General features: G+C 44.9%; 1 protein-coding gene across 4 annotated transcripts in view; it reads right to left on the reverse strand.

The window, feature by feature from the left end:
- Window positions 1-22,093, reverse strand: part of IQSEC3 (IQ motif and Sec7 domain ArfGEF 3) — a 126,057-nt gene extending 103,964 nt beyond the window's left edge. For all 4 annotated transcript variants that reach the window (XM_043540583.1, XM_037878182.2, XM_037878189.2 and 1 more), the window contains exon 1: window positions 21,587-22,093. In XM_043540583.1, coding sequence (XP_043396518.1) covers window positions 21,587-22,032 — 446 coding nt within the window. In that variant the 5' untranslated portion in view covers window positions 22,033-22,093. The remainder of the gene's footprint in view (window positions 1-21,586) is intronic.
- Between the last annotated feature and the right edge of the window lie 623 nt (window positions 22,094-22,716).

A 22,716-nucleotide genomic window follows, 5' to 3' on the forward strand; every position in this document is an offset into this window, starting at 1 on the left:
AGAGGCACCAAATAATGTTATCAGCCGGGGCTGTGAGTCACCCCCTGCTGTGTAAAATGATCTCATCCCTTCAGTTGGGAGAGCCACACCTCAGGTGCGACATCACTAATCAGATTCTCCAATGCTCTCATCAGTCTGCTCCAGGAAATTGGGGGAAGTGAGGACTTGACAGTTGTAATGCAGAAAACAAGCAGCAGAAAATAAAAACCCATTGGGGCTGGGAGAGGGGGAGGAGCAGAAGTATTTTCACATCAGAAAGGAGCACTAAATGGCAAAGCTTTTTTAAAAGGTGCTTTATAATTCACTTTGAGCTTGTTCATAATGGAAATTGGAATGGCGCTGAATGTATAAATGGACAGAATGGCCTGTATGGCAGCAGAATCTGTGCCCACTTGGTAGAACCCGCTACTGTGCCCGCTCACTGGTACTGCCAAAATACTGCTGATGGATGACAGCTGTGCCACTGCATTGGGGTTTACAAACCCCACAGGGACCTGCAAGGGTTAATATCCTGCTGTGAGCCCATTTTGCCCCACCCACCAGAGGAGCTACAAAGGGACAGGCTGGTGGAGGCAGACAGGTCTGAGAGAAGCTGGATTGGAGTCTGGAATTGGTCTAGGATTGATGCCAATCAAGCCTCCCTGGAGGGACTGTAGGCTGTGACAGGGAAATATTTGGTGGTACTTGGGGCCCTGCCAATAGTCAGCAATACAGATTGTTTGCTACCAAGACTGAAGTGCGCTCCCCCCCATCCCCCCCCGCCTTTGTTGTTAGCTGTTCATCCAGCAGCTAAAAGTTTGTTTATACCTGTGTTTGTTGCCCATGGAGCCACTAGAATACCAAGGGGCTTACCCTCCTTTCACTTTTACCAGTTGAAGGGAAATCAGATTTATTGACTTCCATTGAATCAGGTGCATTAACTTCAGTGGAGTTACTCCATACTCTACTCTGGGTAAGCAAGATGAGAATCAGCCCACGTGTATCTGTATTCAGTTAATTCTGCAGAAAAACTGGCTTGGAGAGTGGTTTGACTGCTGTTTGGAAGCTGGTTTAAACAATCCTCCCTTGAAAACCCTTACTAATTAAGCCTGGCTAAGAAAATCCAAGTGGATTCTTCAAAGCACAACACCCTATAGAGAAAGGAATTTACACCTAACAATCCAGGGTTGCAGAGTGCCAATCAGTCTTACTACCAAAAATATTTCTATGCTCAGCTACATGTGGAATTGCTAGGATTCCTCCACCATTGTAATCATGAGCTGTGTATTGACAGAGCACTGGCCAGAAATTACAGGGGTGAGTGGATTCTGTGTCAGTTTGAAGTACATGAATAGGAACTAGGAATATTGCAGGTGAATGGGCACAGGGCCATTAAGCAGCATTCCAATCTTGTAAAACAGGCCAGAAGTATCCTTGGTAGATGAATTTGGTATTAATTAGATTTTCTCACGGATGAACCTATTCTAACTTGGTACTACTGGAAACCATCAGGCTAAAATGACAAAGAACAGACTGTACAACTGGATGAAAAGTAGTTCCCTGGACAAGCAAACTTTGAAAACTGTTGGGGGGAGGGGGGTCAGTAACTAGTAATCAGCCCACACTCCTCATCTTGATGGGCAGGCTAAAATTGAGCTGTCACTTCTCCAAATTCATACCAAGTTCTCTTTTATCCAAGTTCATATAGATGAAGCTGAAAAGCCTTTTCTGATGCATTTGGGAAACCTTTTTTTTTCATAATTGATATGAATTTCAGTGCTTGGGAAAGTGAAAGATTAATAGCACTGGCTAGAGGCAGGCAGAACACAAGCAGGCTTCCCGTACGCAGGTCTGCCAATTTCTACTTGCAGCACTTCAGATAATCTAATCCTGAGCTACCACGCAGTTCTGCCAATGCACCAGAATTCTGCCAATGCACCATTCTGTGCTAGCCCCATCCTGGTCTCCCACCCAATTCTGACAACATACCAGAATCCTGGCCTGTGCCATTCCCTGCCACTCCAGTCTTGGTTCTCTACACAGTATTACCAGGTTTCAGAGTAACAGCCGTGTTAGTCTGTATTCACAAAAAGAAAAGGAGTACTTGTGGCATTTTAGAGACTAACCAATTTATTTAAGCATAAGCTTTCGTGAGCTACTACTGCTGTTACCAACAGGAGAGTGGGTTTGGGGGCGGGGGGGAGAAAACCTGGATTTGTGCTGGAAATGGCCCAACTTGATTATCATACACATTGTAAGGAGAGTGATCACTTTAGATAAGCTATTACCAGCAGGAGAGTGGGGTGGGGGGAGAGAAAACCTTTTGTAGTGGTAAACACCCATTTTTTCATGCTTTGTGTGTATAAAAAGATCTTGTGTACTTTCCACAGTATGCATCCGATGAAGTGAGCTGTAGCTCACGAAAGCTTATGCTCAAATAAATTGGTTAGTCTCTAAGGTGCCACAAGTACTCCTTTTCTTTTTACAGTATTACCAATGCATCTCAGTCCTGATCTTCAGTAACTTCTCTTCCACTTGTGAGTGGCCCACTCCCTCTGCATTTTTTTTTTAAAGCTAACTCAGAACTTTAAGTTCATCTCATTGCTGTCCTGCAATATTATCTTGCTATGCCAATTCTGGACTTCTTTGGAGCACAGACTTCCTGTCCTACTAGAGTGTGGTTTGTTTACAGTGTATAGAAATACTCACCAGGGAACAGACTGAGATCACCAAAGTCTCTTTGGTTCAAATTCAAGGCAGATGCTCAATGAAGCCTGTAGAGGTGACCAGCCAATGCATGAACTTACTGTACCCCAAAGCTCTCTCCAGCTACCAGAGGGTAGAGGGAGCAGTGGAATGCCTGCTGGAGGTAGACAAAGCATGCCCCAGTTTCATTTTAAATATCCCCCATCCTATTACTGTGGTAGCACCATCTTCAATGCATGTGCTGAATATTTCTTTAAGGCTTATACTGAAACAAATATGTGGCTGCCTAGGATTTCACATTGGTCACTATACAGCACACCAGAACTTCACTGGAATGGCATGGAATGGAACCTAGATTCTCTTGCTCCAAAGGGCCTATCATTGAAGCTAAAGGAGAATCTCCACTAGCTGTTAGCAGTATAGGTTCTGTCACATGCAGTTGCACAGTTCTGATTCCATCCAGGAGAGGGAAGTGGTTCACGTATACACTCTAGTCAGTATTTTACTCTCTCTGCCATCCCTTGCCCATGACAGTCTCACCTTGTCAGAAGCTCTTAATATACATTTTCTTGGGATTGGAATCTAAAATCCAATCCTCCCCTTCTATCATAGTTGTTTGTTTAAAAGGAGAGTCTATGCCACATAGCAGGATGCCCTTTTTCATATTCAAGCTTCTTCTGAGTCTGAGAAGCTCTCTCAACAGTAATTCCTGAGTCTGGCAATTTTTGTAGCAAAGATCTGTGAGCAGGGCAGGGTGTTGATTTTGATGGATTAGAAACAGCATATATTACAAGTCAGTGAAATGTTAGCCCTTTTAAAATCCATTTTGTGAGGGGGTGGGTTCTCCCCCTCTGCCTTTTCTTACTGTTGTTGGCTAACTCACACAGATATATATATATGTGGGTGGGTGTGCACTTTCATGTGCATTACACACACACACAAGATTTTATACCCTCCATACACACTCTGAGGACTTTACCCCCACACATTATTATTATTACCCCCACACATTATTAATACACACATTAATATACACTCATATGTGACTGATGTCCCATACACAGGTACGCATGACTTTACACAGACACACATCCACATTCCTGCTCAACTTTACACATACACATTCTCCTCCTCACACTTCCAGCCCTTCCACAGGAATCCATCTGGGCTCTGGTGATGCAATTCTTTATGAAAAACGAACATATTGTCCTAAATTGTGCTGCAAGGGCCTCACACTAGATCCAGGATAATGTCCATGCTACTGCCACCATGCTCACTTCCACCACCAAGACACTGTGGGCAGCACAGCATTTCGCTTATAATGCTGAACAGTCTCTTTGCAACTCCTTCTGCCACTGGATGGGTTACAAGCTTCCTGTTTTTTACCAGGGCCCTTTTAAATAAAGGGCAACTAAGAATGGCGAGATCTTGGCGAAACTGCCCCCCTTTCTGTTGCTTGGCTGTCAGATGTCACCCGCAATGCCAGCTGCTTCTCAAGCTATTCTCCTCCTGAGAGATTCCAAAACAACAGCAAATGAAAGAAAGCCTTAATAATGATGCCAGCTAATGAAGAATAGAGGTGAGGGCCCAAACCTGTGAGGCCTCCTCCTGCAATGGGAGAGTTGAGGGCATGCAGTACTTCACAAGATCAATGCTGAGAGACAGAAAAAGACCCAAGAAAAATCCAAGGCATGCTTTTCAGCTCAAACTGAATGTAAAAATGGCTCCTGGCTCCCATTCCAGAGCTCTTCCTTGCCACCTTTGCTATTACCAAGACCATGCTCGGGCAAGGAAATCCCCACTGAATGAACCCATCTGTGTGAAAAGGCTTTTAATTAAAGTTGTAAAGGAATTTCCGTAACCCAACCCTCTCCCATGTGAGAGATTACGGCATAGGGTTACGTAAGAGCCATGGGACCTGCCCATGAACCCAGCACTTAATGAACAGCCTGGCAGGGATGGCATTAGCCCTGTGAGAATGGCAGGTTACAAGAAGACCCCTGTCCAAGGGGTTAATAACAGCTCACTGCTAATCAGACTGAGCTAATAAAATATGTCATGGCATCAATGCTATAATCACAAACAGGAGGGGCAGGAGATCGAGTGTTCTACTTATTACTGGAAACGCAAACCGCAATCCAGAATCCGTTAAGCCATGCATTTCAGTCACGCAAGATCTCTCCTTGGCTAAGGCAGGGAAGGATGTGACAGTCCAAGTCTTTGATATTGCGAGCGTGACTCAATGCTGCATGCGCTGGTGTGCTTGTACTGGGGAACAGGGGGGATGGATGCAGTTGTCCACTGCATGGCTTTGCATTTGATTTTGGGTGCATCTCTGTGGCAAGGAGAAACTGAAGCTCACCAAGCTGTGGCTATTGAAGAATATGAATTGTCAGCTTGTTCACATGCTCAGCTGTGATAATTACTTTCTGCTTCTGTAACTCACTCGCAGCATCTAACTCAGTGGGAGGCTTTCCCTTTTACTCATGCAAGAAAAATGATTTTAGTGTGTGGCATGCCCTAGCCAGGCTATCTCCAGTCAGGCCAGATTGAAACAGCAGAACTGATATGGTTTTAAGCTACTCCCCTCTTGCTACCCATCGTCCCCTGTGACCACCTCTTGGCTCACCATTCTTGGTAACAAATCAGGCCATCACTAATATATATATATTATCATCAACTCTTATTCAGTGATGTTCCATGCTATTTAGTACAAGCACTGGCTGCAGTCAGTAAATTCTGCTGGACATATGTGTAACATGCACTCATAGACCTAGGTACACAAGAGTATGCTTCTTTTATACTCAAACATTTATACTGTCCTTTTACACCCAAATTTACATCCACTCAACACCAATCCTTTTCTTTATTGTACTTGATTGACATAAGAAATGATAATAATGAACTGATGCTATGATCTTTGGGCCAAGTTCTAAGGTCCTTATTTAGACAAAAATCCTAACTTTAATCCACACAGGGAGTGAGCCAGGACTTCAGGATTTGACCCGATATTTTTCATACTATAGAAATTAATCACATACCATTTGAAGCTTTTTGTACTTTTTGTGTGTGTGTTCCCCTCATCTAGGTCTTTCTCTCATCTCATGGACCTTGGCATGCTGAAAGATGCTGGAGGAAAAGTTCAAATACTTGCCAGAATATTTAAATATGAATGCATGTGTGCTCTAATTGATTTGTAGACTTCAAGGCCACAAGGGACCATTGTGATAATTTAGTTTGACCTCCTGAAAAACAGGCCATAGAACTTCCCCAAAATGATTCTTAGGGTGTATCTTTTAGAAAAACATTAAATCTTGATTTTAAAATTGCCAGTGACCGAGAATCCACAATGCCCTTTGTAAATTGTTCCAGTGGGTAATTACCTTCACTGTTAATATGTTACACCTTATTTTTAATGACTGAATTTGTCTAGTGCTTTTACTCCTGAAGGATCCCAAAGCTCTGTATAAAAGATAATACAGTGCATATACAGCCACCTCTGGTGTGAAACATGACAACTGGGTAACAACCCACAGCGATGTTACAGTTTAAGACTGGAAGTGAAGAACAATGGCCTGATTCTTCATTACTTTGTGCCTTGTTTAGTCATTTACCCCTGTGCAAAGATGGTATAAAATGCTTTTCTGCTGATTTGGTAGCATTTCACACCCATTTTGCACTCATTTCACACAAGTATAAGTGACTCCTCGAGAAGCAAGGCAGTGGAGAATCAGACTCATTGTACCAAGTTCGAACTGTAAGGGGAATATAATTACAGTAGGCTAACTGTGCCTACCCCATTGGAATTTGAACAGGGCACCAGGACTAATACTCCTGCTCTCCAAATAAATGTCATGGGAAGGGCTGCAATTGCTTAGGGTCTCTGTTTTATGTCACATCTGAAAGGCAGCATTTCAAAATGCTGCCCCTGACACCATGCTGGGTCATTGGTTCAATACTGATTCAGAAGGGAATGCCAGCTACAGAATCGTCACTCCCCACTCTGGGTTTTTCTTGGACATATTCTGACCAAGCCAAAATGGATTAGTTTATGAGATCTGACAAGTTCCCAGCCTGAGGTGGTATGATCTACTGAAATACACTGGGCATATACTAGTGTGCTCCTCCCTTAACTGGGGGCTTTGGTGGATAGTGGGAGTACCTAAGGACAGAGCCAGTACCAGTGAAGCGGTAATGTTAAATGTGTGTTGTCAATTATCTAACTTTTCACAGTGGTGGGTATCTAAGAAACCCCTGTAAAATTAAATTAAGAAAAAGAAGAAAAACCCAGCAACTATATTAATGTATTATGAAGGTTAGAAATGTAAATGAACTAAAGGGTTACACATTTCATTGCTTCTGTAGGCCAAGTTCACTGTACACACCAGGGGCTGCAAGCATCCTTCCATTACCTCCCACAAGCTCCCTGTGTGCTACCCTCCCATGCCCCTCTGTTCTGGGGACTCCCTTCAACCCCCCTTCGTCCCTCTTGCCTGGGGCTCTGTATATCCCCCATTTCACCCATTCCAAAGACCTCTGTGTGCCCCTCCATTCTCCCCTCTGTACTCTGATTCCTCCATACTGGGGTTCCTCATTCTCCCCTCTTGTCCCTCATTCCCCCTCATACTACAGCCCTGCGTTCCCTCCCCAACACCCTTTTGGAAGGGGCTCTGTGCGTCCCCCATTCTCCTCCTGTAGCAGGGCTCCCTGTTCTACCCACCCCTGTTCCATGTCTATGATGGGGTTTATAGACACCACACTAAGACTAAGGGAGTGATGGAGCAGTACTGGGACAAGAGGCCACTGCCCCTAAGTAGCTGCAGAGCATGCTCCAAATGGGGGACCTGCTAAAAAAGGGACTCAGACAGGCAAACAGGGAGAGTGAAGGAGAGGCTGTCTGCTGGGAAGAACTCAGTTTGCAGCTTCTGGGACAGAGTGATCAACAGGAGAAGGGTCTGGACTGTAGGTAAGACCCAACTGGGAGGCCAGGGGCCTGATTCTTCGCCCTCCCCTGCTCCATGACAAGGGAGACTAACTGGACACTGAGAAGCAAGCCGGAAAGTATCCATTTGACCTCTTAAACTGCTGAGGCTGATTGGGAAGCCTCTGCTACGGAGGGGCAGAGTGCTGTGACCATGCCCCAAATGGAAGAGTGAGCCAGGAGGTAGGAATTGGCCCAAGAGAAGCTGGTCTGGTCTATGAGCAAGAGGGGATTGAGACACTTCTCACTCTTTCTGCCTTGGTCCCTGGGCTGGGAGCCAATGGAAAGGGAGAGCTTGGATACCCCTACCTTCCTCACCCTGCAGCTGGCTGGAAGAACCCAGGGTGCACTGGGAATGACCGACCGTAATTTGGCTGCTAGGCCCATGGATTGTCTGGTAAGGCCATCCAAGGAGGTTGGGGACTGTTGAGCCATGACCTGCAAGTCCCTAAGTGAACCCCCCACCATTCCCTCTTTTCCCATGCCAGGGTTCTGTGTGCCCCATATACCTCATTCCTCATTTCCGCCTCCCCCACCCTATGGCCCGGCCATCATTACTTCTCTTTCTGTCTGGGGGAGAAGACCTTCAGGATGTCAACACAGTAAATTCAACTGGAGGATGGGCAGGGATGAGAATGGTAGGGGTGGTTGTTATGCAGGGGAGTGTTAATAGGTGCTATCAACATAAGGCGTCTACTGGTGCATCCCCAGAATATGAGATGTCTCTGCCCCCACCTGCATAAGCTCACCTGTGTGAGCCCATCCCAGCCTGTGTGACTCCACAGAGAGGCATCATCTCCGCTGGTGTCCTCATGTGTCCACAGTCGTCTCCTCTCCTTTTCATCAGACAAACTGTCACACCCTGATGGCTCCCTCCCTCAAAGGGTCCCCTGGGGAAGGCAGATCAGCATTGTGTATTGCTAACGCTGTTGCAAGCATTGCAGGGTATTTTGGAAAGGGTCAAAGGTGTGAGTAAGTGTGGAATGGAGGATTCCTTTGCAGGTGGCAAGAGGCCGGGGGGGAGGGGCGTCGGAAGAGAGCAGAAAACAGGTTAACTCCACGCTCCTGCTGGGCCCGAAGATAGGACGCTGACTCCAGCCAGCTCAAGGCCAGGGCACACATCTGACTCTCTGCTGACTGCCAAGAAAGAGGGGAGCCCAGAATCCACCGAGCAGCTGTGAGAAAGAAAAACCCAACTGCACAGACCTGCACGGTGGTGAGGCCAGCAAAGAAGAAAACAAGGTCTAAAACTGCAAAGATTAAAAACACCGGCAAGAGGGGAAGCCGAGCCTTGCGTTCCTGAAGCTGGGGTCTTTTGAAAAAGCTAAAGACACCATGGAAAGCCGGTTTGGACTGGCACAGAGGGCACCAGGAGAAGAGGACCCTGAATGAAGCACACACCCCCCTGCCCAAGGAGCCCGGAATTTAAAACCCTCCTAAAAGCTGAAGCAACTTAAAGATCACAGTGGACCCCGGATGACCTGGGCCCAGGTCAGAACTCCCGTCCACTCTTCCCCCTCTTCTGCTTACATTACACCCAGGCTTGGCCAGCCTCAGGTAGAGAGTGTGTAAGTCTGAAAGTGTGTTAGGGCTCGGAGCACTAATGCTTTCTTCCTTCCTCTAAGTAACATGGGACACACCCATCACGCTCCGCTGTTATTTTATTATTTTATCAATAAAGCTTTAAAATTTAGACACTTGGTGTGTTATGTCAGCTCCTCCCTTAACAATCCTGTGGCCTCAGCTTAATCACCTGACGCTTCAGGCAGATTGGTAACAAAAATCTGTCACAAAACCCATGTCCGCTGCCAAGTCCCTACCGGACAGGGACAGCGCTCCACAAAACTAAGAGTGTCCGGCTTTAAAAGGGACAAATGGCTTCCCTATGCCTATAGGCCAAACGTTGACAATTACAGACGTGGTTGAAGCTGCTGGGTCTGCTAACCAAATGCCAGGAGCTCCATGTGTCCCCCATTTCTCCCTTTTGGTTTTTCCAATTTCACAAAAATCAATAGGGTTCAGTCCATTGATGCCAAGAATCCACATACCCTGAAATCTTGCAACTGATCAAATGTGGCATTCAAAAGTTATCGTGTTACATCTAGACAGAAAAATGTCATCACTGGTGCTGGATATGGGGCAGGGGAGTATCTGCATGTGCAAAGGGCCATTAAGCACCCTCCCCCTTTTTAAACATGAAGGCCATGCCCCCTTGCTTTTGAGAACCTGATCTCAACAGGGTCACAAGCTGAGTGGACTGTTAAGGTCAATAGGTGTCTTTTTACTTGTTGGACTGTCAACAATACATGCTGGGTTGGGGGAAAGGGGTGGCACATAGATCCCCTGCCACATGAGGAGAATGAGGGACTGTGGTATCGGGGGAAGGGAGAAATGAGGAGGGCAGGGGAGGAAGTGATGAATTGGGGATACATAGAGCCCCTGACCTGAGGGAGGGGTTTGCAGAGAGTCCCTGAAATAGAGGGGGATGGGAGGTAATGGAAGGATACGAACAGCCCCTGGTGTGTGCAATGAGATCAGCCTACAGAAGCAATGAAATGCACAGCCCTCTAGTATGGACAAAGCAAGTTGTACTTTAGCACATGCTAAGCTAAGAGATGGAGCCTAAGGTTCACCTTGCCCAGCTAACACATGTTAAGATAATACTTAGTCCTGCCATGCGTGCAGGGGACTGGACTAGATGACCTCTTGAGGTCTCTTCCAGGCCTATGAATCTATAAAAATACAACTTTTCCTGTCTTCTCTAGTGTTTTAGAATGTGTTAGTTAAAACACATTTCAACTATAAATCTTTTGTCCTCGTCTAGACAAGACTTTAGAGCTTGTAGGCCTGATTCACCAGTGCAATACTCCAGTTTTATGCTGTTGATGGAATTACACTGGTATAAAACTGGAGTAATGCAGTGGTGTGTAAGAGAGTGCAGTTGCTTCCCGAACTGATGCTGGCTTTCTTTTAGTGTTGCAAAAACATCTTGAAATGGGGAAAAGCTGGCTTTAGACTGGGAGCTTTCACACTATTTTTAAGAGATGCAGTTACAGAAAAGCTGTCTGGATGGAGCACGCAGATTTTTCAGAACTGTTGGTGTGCTATGCTGATGAGTCATAAGCTGCAGTTCATGATCACCATTGAGAGTGTGCTAGGCACTGTACATTCACAAAACAAAAACCTGATTCTTGCCCTAAAGAGCTTATACACACCCCTGTTCAAACATGCATATGCTTATCAATACGTTAGATTAGGATACTGAGTCAACTCCTTTCCAGCTCCTAGCACAATAGGATTCTAATCCATGACTGAGGCTCCTAAGTGCTACTACAATGCAAATAATATATAATAATAATGCAGGAAATAACCAGGATTCCTGAACTTTCTAGCCATGTGGAAGCCATGATAACTAGGGATACAACGGTGGAATAATATTTCCAAAGTGAGCAAGTGTGATGGGGAAGATATCTTTGCATCCAGCTTGTACAAAGAGCTCCTATCTTGGCAGAAATGAAGGGCCAGTAGCCAATGACAATGCAGCTATGTAGGGGGCTCAGAGGGAGAGATCAAACCCTTCCTGCTTGAGTAACACAAAAGAATCCTCGGGAGAATCTTGAAAACAATTGACTCTGACATCTTAAGTGACTGAGTGAGAAGATGTACAAAGAGGTTGGTAAATTAGCAACAACTTGAATTAACTTGCTCTGATGGTGCTGCAGATTTTAGTCCCAGAAAGAACACAAGGCCACAGTATGATCTCAGAAATGCCTACGCAAATCTAGAGTAACTTCACTGAAGTAATTCCAGATTTATACTGGAGTGAAATCAGAATCTTGCTCTCAGAGTTATTAGGCTGGTACAAACTACGCTTTACCCCAGTGCAGAAGGTCCACACTAAGGAGTTGCATTGGAGTAGCTACACTAGTGCAAAACCCCTCGGGGTAGACAAGGCTTTGGGAGAAGCTTTTGGTATGTGGTCTGTGAATGTGAACTGGGTACAGCAGGTTTGGTTCCATAATTACAGGAGAGAGGAGGAGAAATCTGAAAAAAAATGGAGATGGGCCCTATATTTGAATAAATGTACATAAAGAATGGCCATACTGAGTCAGACCAATGGTCTATCTAGCCCAGTATCCTGTCTTCTTACAGTGGCCAATGCCAGGTGCTTCAGAGGGAATGAACAGAACAGGAAATCATCAAGTCATCTTCCCCATTGCCTATTCCCAGCTTCTGGCAAACAGAAGCTAGGGACCTGCCTATCCTGGCTAATATAGATGGACCTATCCTCCGTGAACTTATCTAGTTTTTTTCTTTAACTCTGTTATAGTCTTGGCCTTCACAACATCCTCTGGCAAAGAGTTCCACAGGTTGAATGTGTGTTGTGTGAAGAAATACTTCCTTTTGTTTGTTTTAAACCTGCTGCCTATTCATTTCATTGGGTGACCCCTAGTTCTTGTGTTATAAGGAGTAAATAACATTTCCTTATTTACTTTCACCACACCAGTCATGATTTTATAGACCTCTATCATATCCCCGCTTAGTCGTCTCTCTTCCAAGATGAAAAGTAATGTAATGGGAATGGGTTTCACTTGCCTCCCATGACCAAACCCACATTTACCCAAAAGGCTCATCTGAGAAGGTACCATGAGGACTTTCTCATTTGAGCAGGATAGTGTGAGCCACCTTGAAGATGCACCTCCTAATGGACTAGAACTAGAAAGCAGCAGAACTAGATAGAAACATCTTTTCTAAGGAAAAACTCAGAATTTGAAGGAAAAAAATCCCGAAATGAGTCAAGGCCCTAATACTGCAAGAGTAGCTAAGATCTGCAATGTTTTCATGCCTGCAGTTTTCTCCTGTCCTTGAAAGTAAAGCAGTTTTTTGTTCTGTTTCAATGAGATATATTTATAATCTCCCTCATGAAGATTATAGCAACAGTCTATCCTCCTGCTAGGTCCCTAGTCAACAAGGGAAGAGACACTCCCCCAACTCCTATATAAAGCCATGGGAAAGAAGGGGCTCCATTTGGCTGTTAAATTCTTCCTTAGATGCCCAGTGAGCCTGAGAAGAAATTTTCCAACTGTTTATAATTTACTGTTTTCAAGACATGGCTAGGAGACTATTTCTTAGGGAGAACCAGCCCCATAACAGGTCATCAGATTTGGAGGTGTTATTCAACCATTTTGAGTTATTGATGAGCAAGTAAAACAAAAAAAAAATCTCCTTTTTTTTTCTCAACTAGAAAATTGTGTGTGGGATGGTGGGTGTTGTCACTTTTTCTACTCACAATCAGTTGAAGGGTTTTTTCCCCCTCAAGATTTCATACCCCTGTGTCAGATGAGACCAATCATAGAATGTTTCGGTCTCACCTAAGAAAGTTATAACTTAAGACCATGTGAAAAAAGGGGGTAAGCAATGAACATAATCTTAGCTTTTTCTCCCAGCAAAAGCTATAACAATAATTCCTGAATATGCAACAGGATGATGGTTCACATGCAGTAGGTAAAGAATATAAAAGTATTACCAAATGTGCAAAAATATGTCTTTATGACCCTACAGAAACAAACCTCCTACAGCCCTAAATTATAAGACCATTAAAAAAGTTACAAACCTATTACATGAAGAATCTGCACAATGTTGCTTAATGGCTTTTCCATTGTTCACTGTTATTTCTGTGATGCATTGCTATCTATTGCTATTGTCAGCACTCAAGAGAAAATGTCATTTAAACATTGTGTATGTTTGTGTATGTGAACACACACACATGCACACACAATCTGCAGCAGATCCTCAGCTGGCGTAAATTGGCATAGTTCCATTCAAGTCAATGCAGCTGTGCTGTTTTATACCAGCTGTGGATCTGCTTTTCTGTGTATAAAAATAGAAACTAAATACCGTCACTTTGATCTTGGTCATAAATGAACACTAATGTACATTCAAACACATTCTCATGCACACATGTATGCATGCCCACTTATATACACACAATCACCTTACTAATTATGACAATAAATTTATGCTGCTTCCTTAACTGGAGCTTTTAAGAATACTTAGCTCTTACCTAGTGTTTTTCATCTCTATGTCTTCAAGTGCTTTACAGCAGAAAATAAGTATAATTATACCCATAAATAGGTGAAGTGATTTGTCCAAAGTAGGTCATTGGCAGAACTGGGGATAAAGCTACATCTCTTGATTCCAAGTCCAGTACCCTAGCTCAGGAGTTCTCAAACTTTTTTTTGCTGGGATCCCCTTTGAAAATATTTCAGGCTGTTATTACCCCTTCCCCCATATCATGCTACCCTTACTTCTGCGCTGCTGCTGGTGGCGATGCTGCCTTCAAAGCTGGGTGGCTGGAGAGCGGCAGCCACTGGCAAGGTGCCCAGCTCTGAAGGCAGTGCAGAAGTAAGGATGGCAATACTGTGACCCCCCCTACAATAGTCCTGTGACCCCCTTTTGAGTCAGGACCCCCAGTTTGAGAAACACTGCCCTACTGGATATTGCCTCCCAAACTGAGCCACACTGCAGAATAAATTCAATAGCCAGGATTCACATCTTCCTATCCAAGGTTTCACTGAGCACAACAGCCACATCTGGAGGGAATGCTAGAATGCTATTAACTTAGCTTGTGTTAGGCTACAGATCTTTTGGGGGAAAAATACATATTTTCCAGAGTTTACATGAAAGAAATTGGAGGAAAAAAGCCACAGTGCAACCTCATTTTAATCTGACCTCATAAATGATTCCTTCCCCTTTTGCTTATTTATTCTTCATATTCTTCTACGGCCGTGGATCACAAGCTACTGGTAATTTTATAACAAATGAAATATTTTTCTATCTGTTGCACAAAATACATTTCTGGCTTTCTATAGTGTTTTTCCTAAGGGGGAAATCAAAGAAGGTTTCTTACCAGAGATAAAGAGAGAGAAATAAACCATAGCTGAACTCAGAAACAAAGAGAGAAAGAGCAACATAGCTAGGGAGACACAAAGAAAATAACAGGCAAAACAGCAAGACAAATTAAAAAAAAAAACAGGGGAAGCAAACCAAACAAGAAGCAGAAAGATTAAGATAGACAGCAGAGCTCTTTTCAGACTCTCTCTTGCACTAGGATTTCATGGCACGCAAAAAATCAAAGGAGCAGGATCTGGATAGGCAAAGTGTCGTTGCAACCTGGTATGTGTGTGCATGTGTACGGGCATGTATTTTTGAACCACTAGTGAGAAACTGAAATTAATAAAAGTGCAACCCTGCATAGATGATAGTCTCATGACCTGGCATGCTGCTAGGTCTAGGAGTAAATTTCTGAGCTCTGACTAACTCTGACCCATACCTCAGTTAACTTTGCATACAGTGCATGTAAAAACATGTATAATCATTGCATAATGTAAATACCATCCCAAATGCATCCACAGACTCTATCTCTAGATTATAAAAACAAGGATTAACATTATACAAATTCAATTATTTATAAAGTGTGAGTGTGTGTGTGAGAGAGAGAGAGAGAATACACGAATGAAGACTAATTTTAACCCACAAAAACCAAGACACTGGACGATCAGTTGTGCCACTGAATATAGTAGGAATCTCAGCACAGCGAGTGACCTTCCATACCACATCTGATGCAATGCACAGACACAGCAGAGAGGGTTATATGAATGGAATGGGTCCCCAAATGGTACCATTACCTGGCATTGATGTAGTGTTTCTTGCTAAAATGTACACTGTACCATTAGCAGTCATTGATGCAATGCGCCTCTGGCCAAGATTACCCATGGTTCTGCTAGCTTCTGGCCAGTATTTCCTGCCTCACCATTAGCAGGAATTGATATTGTGATCTTCTGGTTGGTATTTTGTGTGGCTTCATTACTGGCCATTGAGACCCTGTCTTAGCAGGAATTCCCAATGGTTTCATGAACAGACATATTCACCCTTTCACTTTGGACAAGATTTTATTTTACAACATTCCCAAGCAATAAGGGATTAACCCTTTGGGTTGTGGTTGGATGGCAGTAAAAATGTTGCCCCATGAACCCACTCCTCCTAAAGATGGGAAATAAAATTGTGCCCTAACCCTGCGTCTGCGTAGGAAAGTGATACCAAAAGAGCCAGACCAACAAAAAATTCAATTATATGCAAGAATGCACCGAGCGCACAATCTAAGTGATCAGAGAGCATCCAACTGGCTGTAACAGAACATGTAGCTGAGTGCAATCGAAACCAAAATAGAAGAAGCCTGTCTGCATCCCATGCCCATCTTCATTTGACCACTGGATGTTGCCTGGTATTTACTGTACCTTAGGCCATGGCCTCTCCTGTCCATAGGTCAGTACATCACTGCCATAGGCACTGACACATTGTCCTTCTTATTGGGATTGCCTTTGACATCATTTCTAGGCACTGACTGCCTGTCCCCCTGGCCAGGATTTCATAGAGAATCATTACTCGCAGTTGCTTCCCTGGGTATGTCTACAATGCAATTAAAACCCTGTGGCTGACCCATGCCAATTGACTCCGGCTCACAGGGCTTGGGCTAGGGGCTGTTTAATTGTGGTGTAGACATTCGGGCTCAGATTGGGGCGCAGGCTCTAGGACCCTGCAAGGTGGGAGGGTCTCAGAACTCAGGCTGCTGCCTGAGCCTTGATGTCTACACTGCAATTAAATAACCCCTTAGCCCAAGCCCCGCAAGCCCGTGTGTGTCAGCTGGCATGGGCCAGTGACAAGTATTTAATTGAAGTGTAGTCATATCCCCTGGGTCCCTGGTTGGTACTTCCCATGATTTCATTACTAGGCACAGATACTTTCATGTGCTAGCATTATTAAAGCACTAATGCCAGTCCAGCCCTGCCTCTGGGATTTCTTTCCAGGGAATGGCACTCTGTTGCTCTGGCATGGGTTTTGTATGGTATCAATTCCACACATGCAGGTGCTGGCTCTGTGACTGGGATTGCCCATGGCATCATTGCTAGGCATTCAAACTCTATTCTTGCAGCTAGGATTTCAAATGGTATTGTTTCTGGACATGGACTCTTTGTCCCTCTAGCTGGTATTTCTCATGGTATTGTTACCAGCCATTAACTCCAATCCCTTTGTCTGGAATTTTATGTGGTGTCATAACCAGGCACTGGTGCAGATTATACATGATCATTCAATTCATTTCATACTGTGGATTTTTGGAACCATTACGGATATACCTTAAAATGGGATATAGATAGCCTCAAATAGTTTATTTTCATTTTCCTCCCTCTTGAGCTATTTAGTCAAATTAAATGTTGTTCTTAAAATGTCTGTGAGCTTTTCTACATCGGGGCTTTAGCCATCAATGTAGCTACGGTGATGTAACTCTCTACCATCTGAAACTAGGGTAAGCCACATTGCTGCAAGTCACTTCTTACACATCTACAATAGGTTTTGCATTGGGGCAATACCAGTGCAGCTAAAGCAGTGGCTCAAACCCCAATGTAGTCAATCTCTGAGACAGTTCGTGCATTTCTTCTGTACCCAAAATGAAATGCATGGGGATTTGTGGCATGCAAGGAATGCAAGATTATTGCAGTATTTTTATTATTTTTACTGGTGCAATGCGCAAATATGGCAAAATATGTTAATAGTGATGATAAACCCACAAAATTTACAGTAATTAATTGAAATCAGTGGGATTTTGTCTAATGCCTTTACCCTGGAGATAATCCATAAAAAGAACATTAATGCATAGTTTAAAAAGAAAAATTATGGAAAGCAGCACTTCTGCATATGCAGTAGCTTCATTTTAAAGTTACGTAATTAGGCTTTTTAAATTAAACAAAAAATGTAGCACATGGCCTCTGTCCATAGCAAAGACTAAGTGGGTATAACATCTAGCTCTCTCAAACCATGTCTTAGAATCATAGAATCTCAGGGTTGGAAGGGACCTCAGGAGGTCATCTAGTCCAACCCCCTGCTCAAACCAGGACCAATCCCCAATTTTTGCCCCAGATCCCTAAATGGCCCCCACAAGGATTGAACTCACAACCCTGGGTTTAGCAGGCTGATGCTCAAACCACTGAGTCTTCTTTATTACAGGGTAAGATAAAACTACCCATCTGATACATACCAACAAAAAATAAAATAAAACTGGTTTCAGCTCAGTGCAAATCCAAATAGTTTATAAACCCTTGGAAAATGTGGTTTTGTAAAACTTGTACCATGAGATGCTTCTTGCAGGAGAGATGGTCTTGTGATCCAAACATAGAGCTGAGATTCAACTGAACCAGGTTTTGTTCTGGGCTGTGTCACAGGCATCGAGTGTGATGCTGGGTAAGTCACTTTGTGTCTTTGCTTCACCCTGCTTCACATAAACAGGGATAATAACTCTGCCTCAGAATTATGTATGTAAACTTCAGTGAGATCTTTGGATGGAAAATTCTATAGATGTTCAAAGTATTTGTATCACAATTTATAATTATTCTTTATATGACAAAGGATTTTGCCACCTAAGCAGTAGGAGCAAATTCTGCAGTCCTTACTCAGGCACAACTCCCACTGAGGGAATTTCATTTGTGTAAGGACTGCAGGATTTGACCCATTTAGACTCAAGAGGCCAAATTAATCTCTGCTGGATTTCTCTGGTACATACAATGAAGCATCTCAAGGGACTAGCAATGAAGGGTGTTCTTCTGATAAAGATAAGGAGGAAGAATTATACCCAGTACATTTGGGGATACTTTAGAATGGTCTCTTAAGACAAGAGGTTGCCTAATAAGGGTGATCTGAGGCATGCTAATTTGGGAACCTGTATTTCTGCAGCAACACATTCCAGAATGACTGACCTTATTTTTTGTTTTTAAAGCAGTAATTGAGGCACTTATGCAATAGATTCCTAGGTAGAAAGAGATATATGCCACAGGATAATAATCAGACTAATTCCTGCTGAGAAATAGCTATGTAAATCTTTTCTCCTACCTCTCCTTTCATAGGTGAGTTCTGCATTGACGTTCTCACTGACATGCACCAGCAATTAACTGTCCTCTGCATACCTGATGAATTCCCCCCCTTTCCAGAGAAAAGTTTGGAATGCACAGATTTTTTTATTTAAAATGTAGATTTTTTTTTTATTGCTGAGAAGAAAAATAATAAAATGAATGACCTCAAACTTTATTAAAAACAAAGGGCCAACAAACAAAGTGTTTTTCTGCAGGCCCCTTGAGGTCAAGATGGATAGTCACTTGTCTAAAAGCTTAGCTGTTCACTTCCATCCAAGGTTTACGGTGAGCTGGCTCACGAGGGATCTCAACCGTGGCCCAAAATATGAGAGACCTCTGGGTTGTGCCTGAGGTGGGAGGGAGCATTACAACTGTATTTAAACAAGCTGTCTGGGCCCTTCAGTTTTGTGACAAACTGATGAAGTTCCATTGTTAGGCAATAACTGACCTGGTACTTCTTTTAAATCACTTTAAGCCCTGCTTCCATCCATCACATTCCTACAAGATCTCATTTCTGTTCCATTTAGAGTGGCCATTTTCTCTCCTGATTATTATTCAGGTCTTACAGTCCTGGTCAGAAAGACCAGGGGAGGGAGAGGAAATTTAAGAGAACATTGGATTTTAGCATTTATAATATGGCAATGCCATGACTGGGGGTATGGGGGAAGGAAGGAGGTGAAAAATCTTTGCTATCTAGGGTCTTTTCCACACACCATGTCTTCTGAATCAAATTTCCGCTATTGTTGCGTAAAAGCCCAAATGCAACTCTGAAGTTGGCCAATTGGATCTTAGTGAATACTAGGCACACTGTCAAAAGAAAGTGAAAGATCCTCCACATTCAAGATGCCTTTAGATTAGATTTTGTTGTCTCTTTGATTTCCCTCTAGCATTTGCAGAGGAGAGAGGATGAAACCCAGTGTACCTAATCAATAAAAGACAATGAACCTGCTAAAGTGAGGAGTTTAGACCTTTTTCAATCTCATAAATTTCTTTTTATACAAAGATTTTGGTTTGCCTAAGATATAGGAGGAAATAGAAGCAGGCTATTTTAATCCTCCTGAGTGAAGAGAGCTTCAGGGATTGCTATGTTATCCCTGGCAGCAGTCCTGATTTTTCACAAATCACTGTGTATGTATCAGAGATCAGCAGTGTCCTTAATGCTCCTCGGCGTGTGCAGTTTGATATGAAATAATAAGAAATTCACAGGATTTTTTTCCCCAAGCAAACCCCACTGCAAAAATGCAAGGTTTATAGAGGAGATATTCAGACTTGTGCATTGAAACTGACTCTTCAATCTGTCTAATGACGTATGTGAGAAACTATATTCAGATGAAAGGAAAACCTTGCCAATGTTATGTACCTAATATTTGCTTCACTGCAGGGATTCACTGTTCAAAAACAATGAGCTTGATTCTGCACTTATATGGGTTTCACAGTGGTGTAACTCCACTGAATTTATTCTGAATTTACAGTAGTATACAGGAGAACAGAATCTGTTCCTATGTGTTTTTAAATCTTCTTATAATGCATAGTGAATAAGGGCCCGCTCCTGCAATGGTTTACTATCCAGCATAACACTTACTACCATGAGTATTGCCACTGAGCTCAGTAAGCAGGGTTTTCAGGATTGAGCCTGCAAATTATAAGCTTTTAGAGGCTTTTGGTGTGAAAAGTATATTGTACATATAAGGTGCGATATAAATTACTTTAATTGTCATTTCTGCATCACTTCTGACTTAGTCATGAGCCAGACCCTCAGCAGGTGTAAAGCACTGAGAATATAGCCTCATGTTTCTAACTGCCCTTCTGTATTCAAAACAAACACAGCAAGGAAGGGTTCCTTTTCTGGAAAAAGAGAGGGAAAAAAAACCCATGATCTGAGCTCAGAACTGTGCTGAGGAAGATCTTTTTTGCTTCAACAACATCAGGAAGAAACGCATACACTTTAATCTAGATGAGAAATAGTTTTGGTTTTACCATCAATGTGAGCTTCTTTGTTATATGCCATAGGCATATAAGCATTCTACATGCTCTTTCTTCTGTTCCTAACTTTACTTACTCTGACTTTTGACCAGAAAAGACCCTGCTGTTTCCAAACCACCTAAGTAAAGGCAGATCAGATATCTAGCTCAGTTGTAATTGCAAGCTGGTGAGCTGATGGGACTTACTGGGTGCATAAAGCAGCAAAATGTAACTCTCCAGTATTATTCTCTTTTGGTGTTGGACTGCTAGTCCTTGTATACTATCCGTACACACACATATCATTATTAGCATTCAGTATTAGTATTCATGCTATCTCTGTTAGGCCAGCAAAAAATACTTTCTCCCTTTAAAAAGCTGGACAGGTGACAGACAGGTGTCTTTGCAGGGGGAGGGGGGGGCTCTAAACCCAGAAAACTGAGATGGGCACCCTGAATATCATAACTGGATAACATCTATGTTTATGTGTATGCATAGTCCTGATACGTAATATACTAAAGCACCCCCACAGGTGAGAAAATCCCCTCTCTGTCAGACAGGGACGCTTTTTTTCCAGCGACCAGCCGCACAAGCCTGATGAAAACAGATCCTGCCACACGGCCGCCGCTGTCCTTTGCAAAGCCTCCTTCCCTGCCTTGCCTACACTGAGATCAGCTTCGAGCCGAGACTTGTTTATTTGTGACAGAGACCAGCCCGAGCACGGGGCTGGCGTGTGTGCCCCGAGCGGGCTGGATGCGACCAGGGACAGCAGCCCCACACACAAACCGACGACCCAAGCGGGAGGAAGGCGGCTGGTGCCCTTCGGAAGCAGCAGCCGCGCGGCTCCTCGCGCTCCCGCTGGAGAGCACAGCTAGGGAGGGATTCCCCCACCCACCCCCGCATTTTCCGTGGCAGGGAGCCGGGGGGTTAGATCCCAGATACCTCCTGGCGCTCGGCCAGGAAAGAGCCATTGGTCTCCCCCACCCCCACCCACACTTACTCTGGTCGCCTGCCCAGGGCGCCTTTGCCGATGGCCGGGGCGGGTTTGTGCTGGAGGAGGGCGGCGCAGCAGCCCCTCTCCCTGCTGTCCTTCTCCGGGTGGTGCTGATGGGGCTGGAGCGGGGGGTGCTGGTGAGCGGGAGCCCGGCTGCTGCCGCCGCCGCTGGGGCCCGGCTGAGCCTGCCGGCTCTGGAGCGGCGGCGGCGCCGGGAGCTGTTGGGGGTGCTGAAGCGGCCCCGGCTCGGGCTGCGGCGGGGGCTCGGCGGCGGGAGCCGGGTGCTGCTGGCGGAGGCTGCGGTTCTCGGTGCTGAGCTCGTCCAGGCGCCGCTCCAGCTCGTCGATGCGCTGGCGCTGGGTGTGGATGAGGCTCTGCTGGTTCTGCACGATGGCGGTGAGCTCCTTCAGGTAGAGCACGGCGCGCACCGGGTTCTCCAGCAGGCTCTCCATGCCCCGGGCCCGGGCCCCTCCGCCCGCCGCGCGCGCACACACCCGCTCCCAGCAAGGCCGGCTGGCGCCAGCCTCTGCCCCCTCGCGTCGGGCGCGGGCTGAGAGAGGCGCGGGGGAGGTCTCCTCGGGAGGGCCCACCCCCTGCTACTGGAGGGACAGCCCCTGCGAGCGCCGCGCAGGTAGCCGGGGCGGGGGAGGGGGCTGGGCAGGGAACAAAGCGAAGGGGGAGCTGGGGAAGGGGCTGGAGAGAGGCAGGTGGGACGGGGAGGGAGTGGCTCGGGGAGGGAGAAGAGGAGAAAAGAGGGGGGTGGGCTGGAGAAGGGAGGGGGAGCAAGGAGGGAAAGTCCCCCTCCCCCATGGCTCCCCTTTCCCGCCCCTCGCTGAGCTAGTGCCCAGGGGGTTGTGCTCCAGCCTGCCTTTTCATGGCTGCAGAGAAAGTTACTTTGCAGCTCAGACCACTTCCTTCTCCACGTGATAAAGTCATGGCCCAAACCAAGGGGGAGGCTGGCAGCAGCCGGCAGTTACATCACGGACACCCACACCCACACACACCACATCCCCTGGGGTCAGCGCCTGCTCTCTGGGTGTCCTCGTCACAGTTTCTCCGACCCCCCATGAGTGGCATTTCTAGATGCTGCTGCTTTCTTCCATAATGACACAGGGATTTTTTTTTTCTTTCTAAAA

This window comes from Chelonia mydas, chromosome 1, assembly GCF_015237465.2.
Source record: "Chelonia mydas isolate rCheMyd1 chromosome 1, rCheMyd1.pri.v2, whole genome shotgun sequence".
NCBI classification, from domain to species: domain Eukaryota; kingdom Metazoa; phylum Chordata; order Testudines; family Cheloniidae; genus Chelonia; species Chelonia mydas.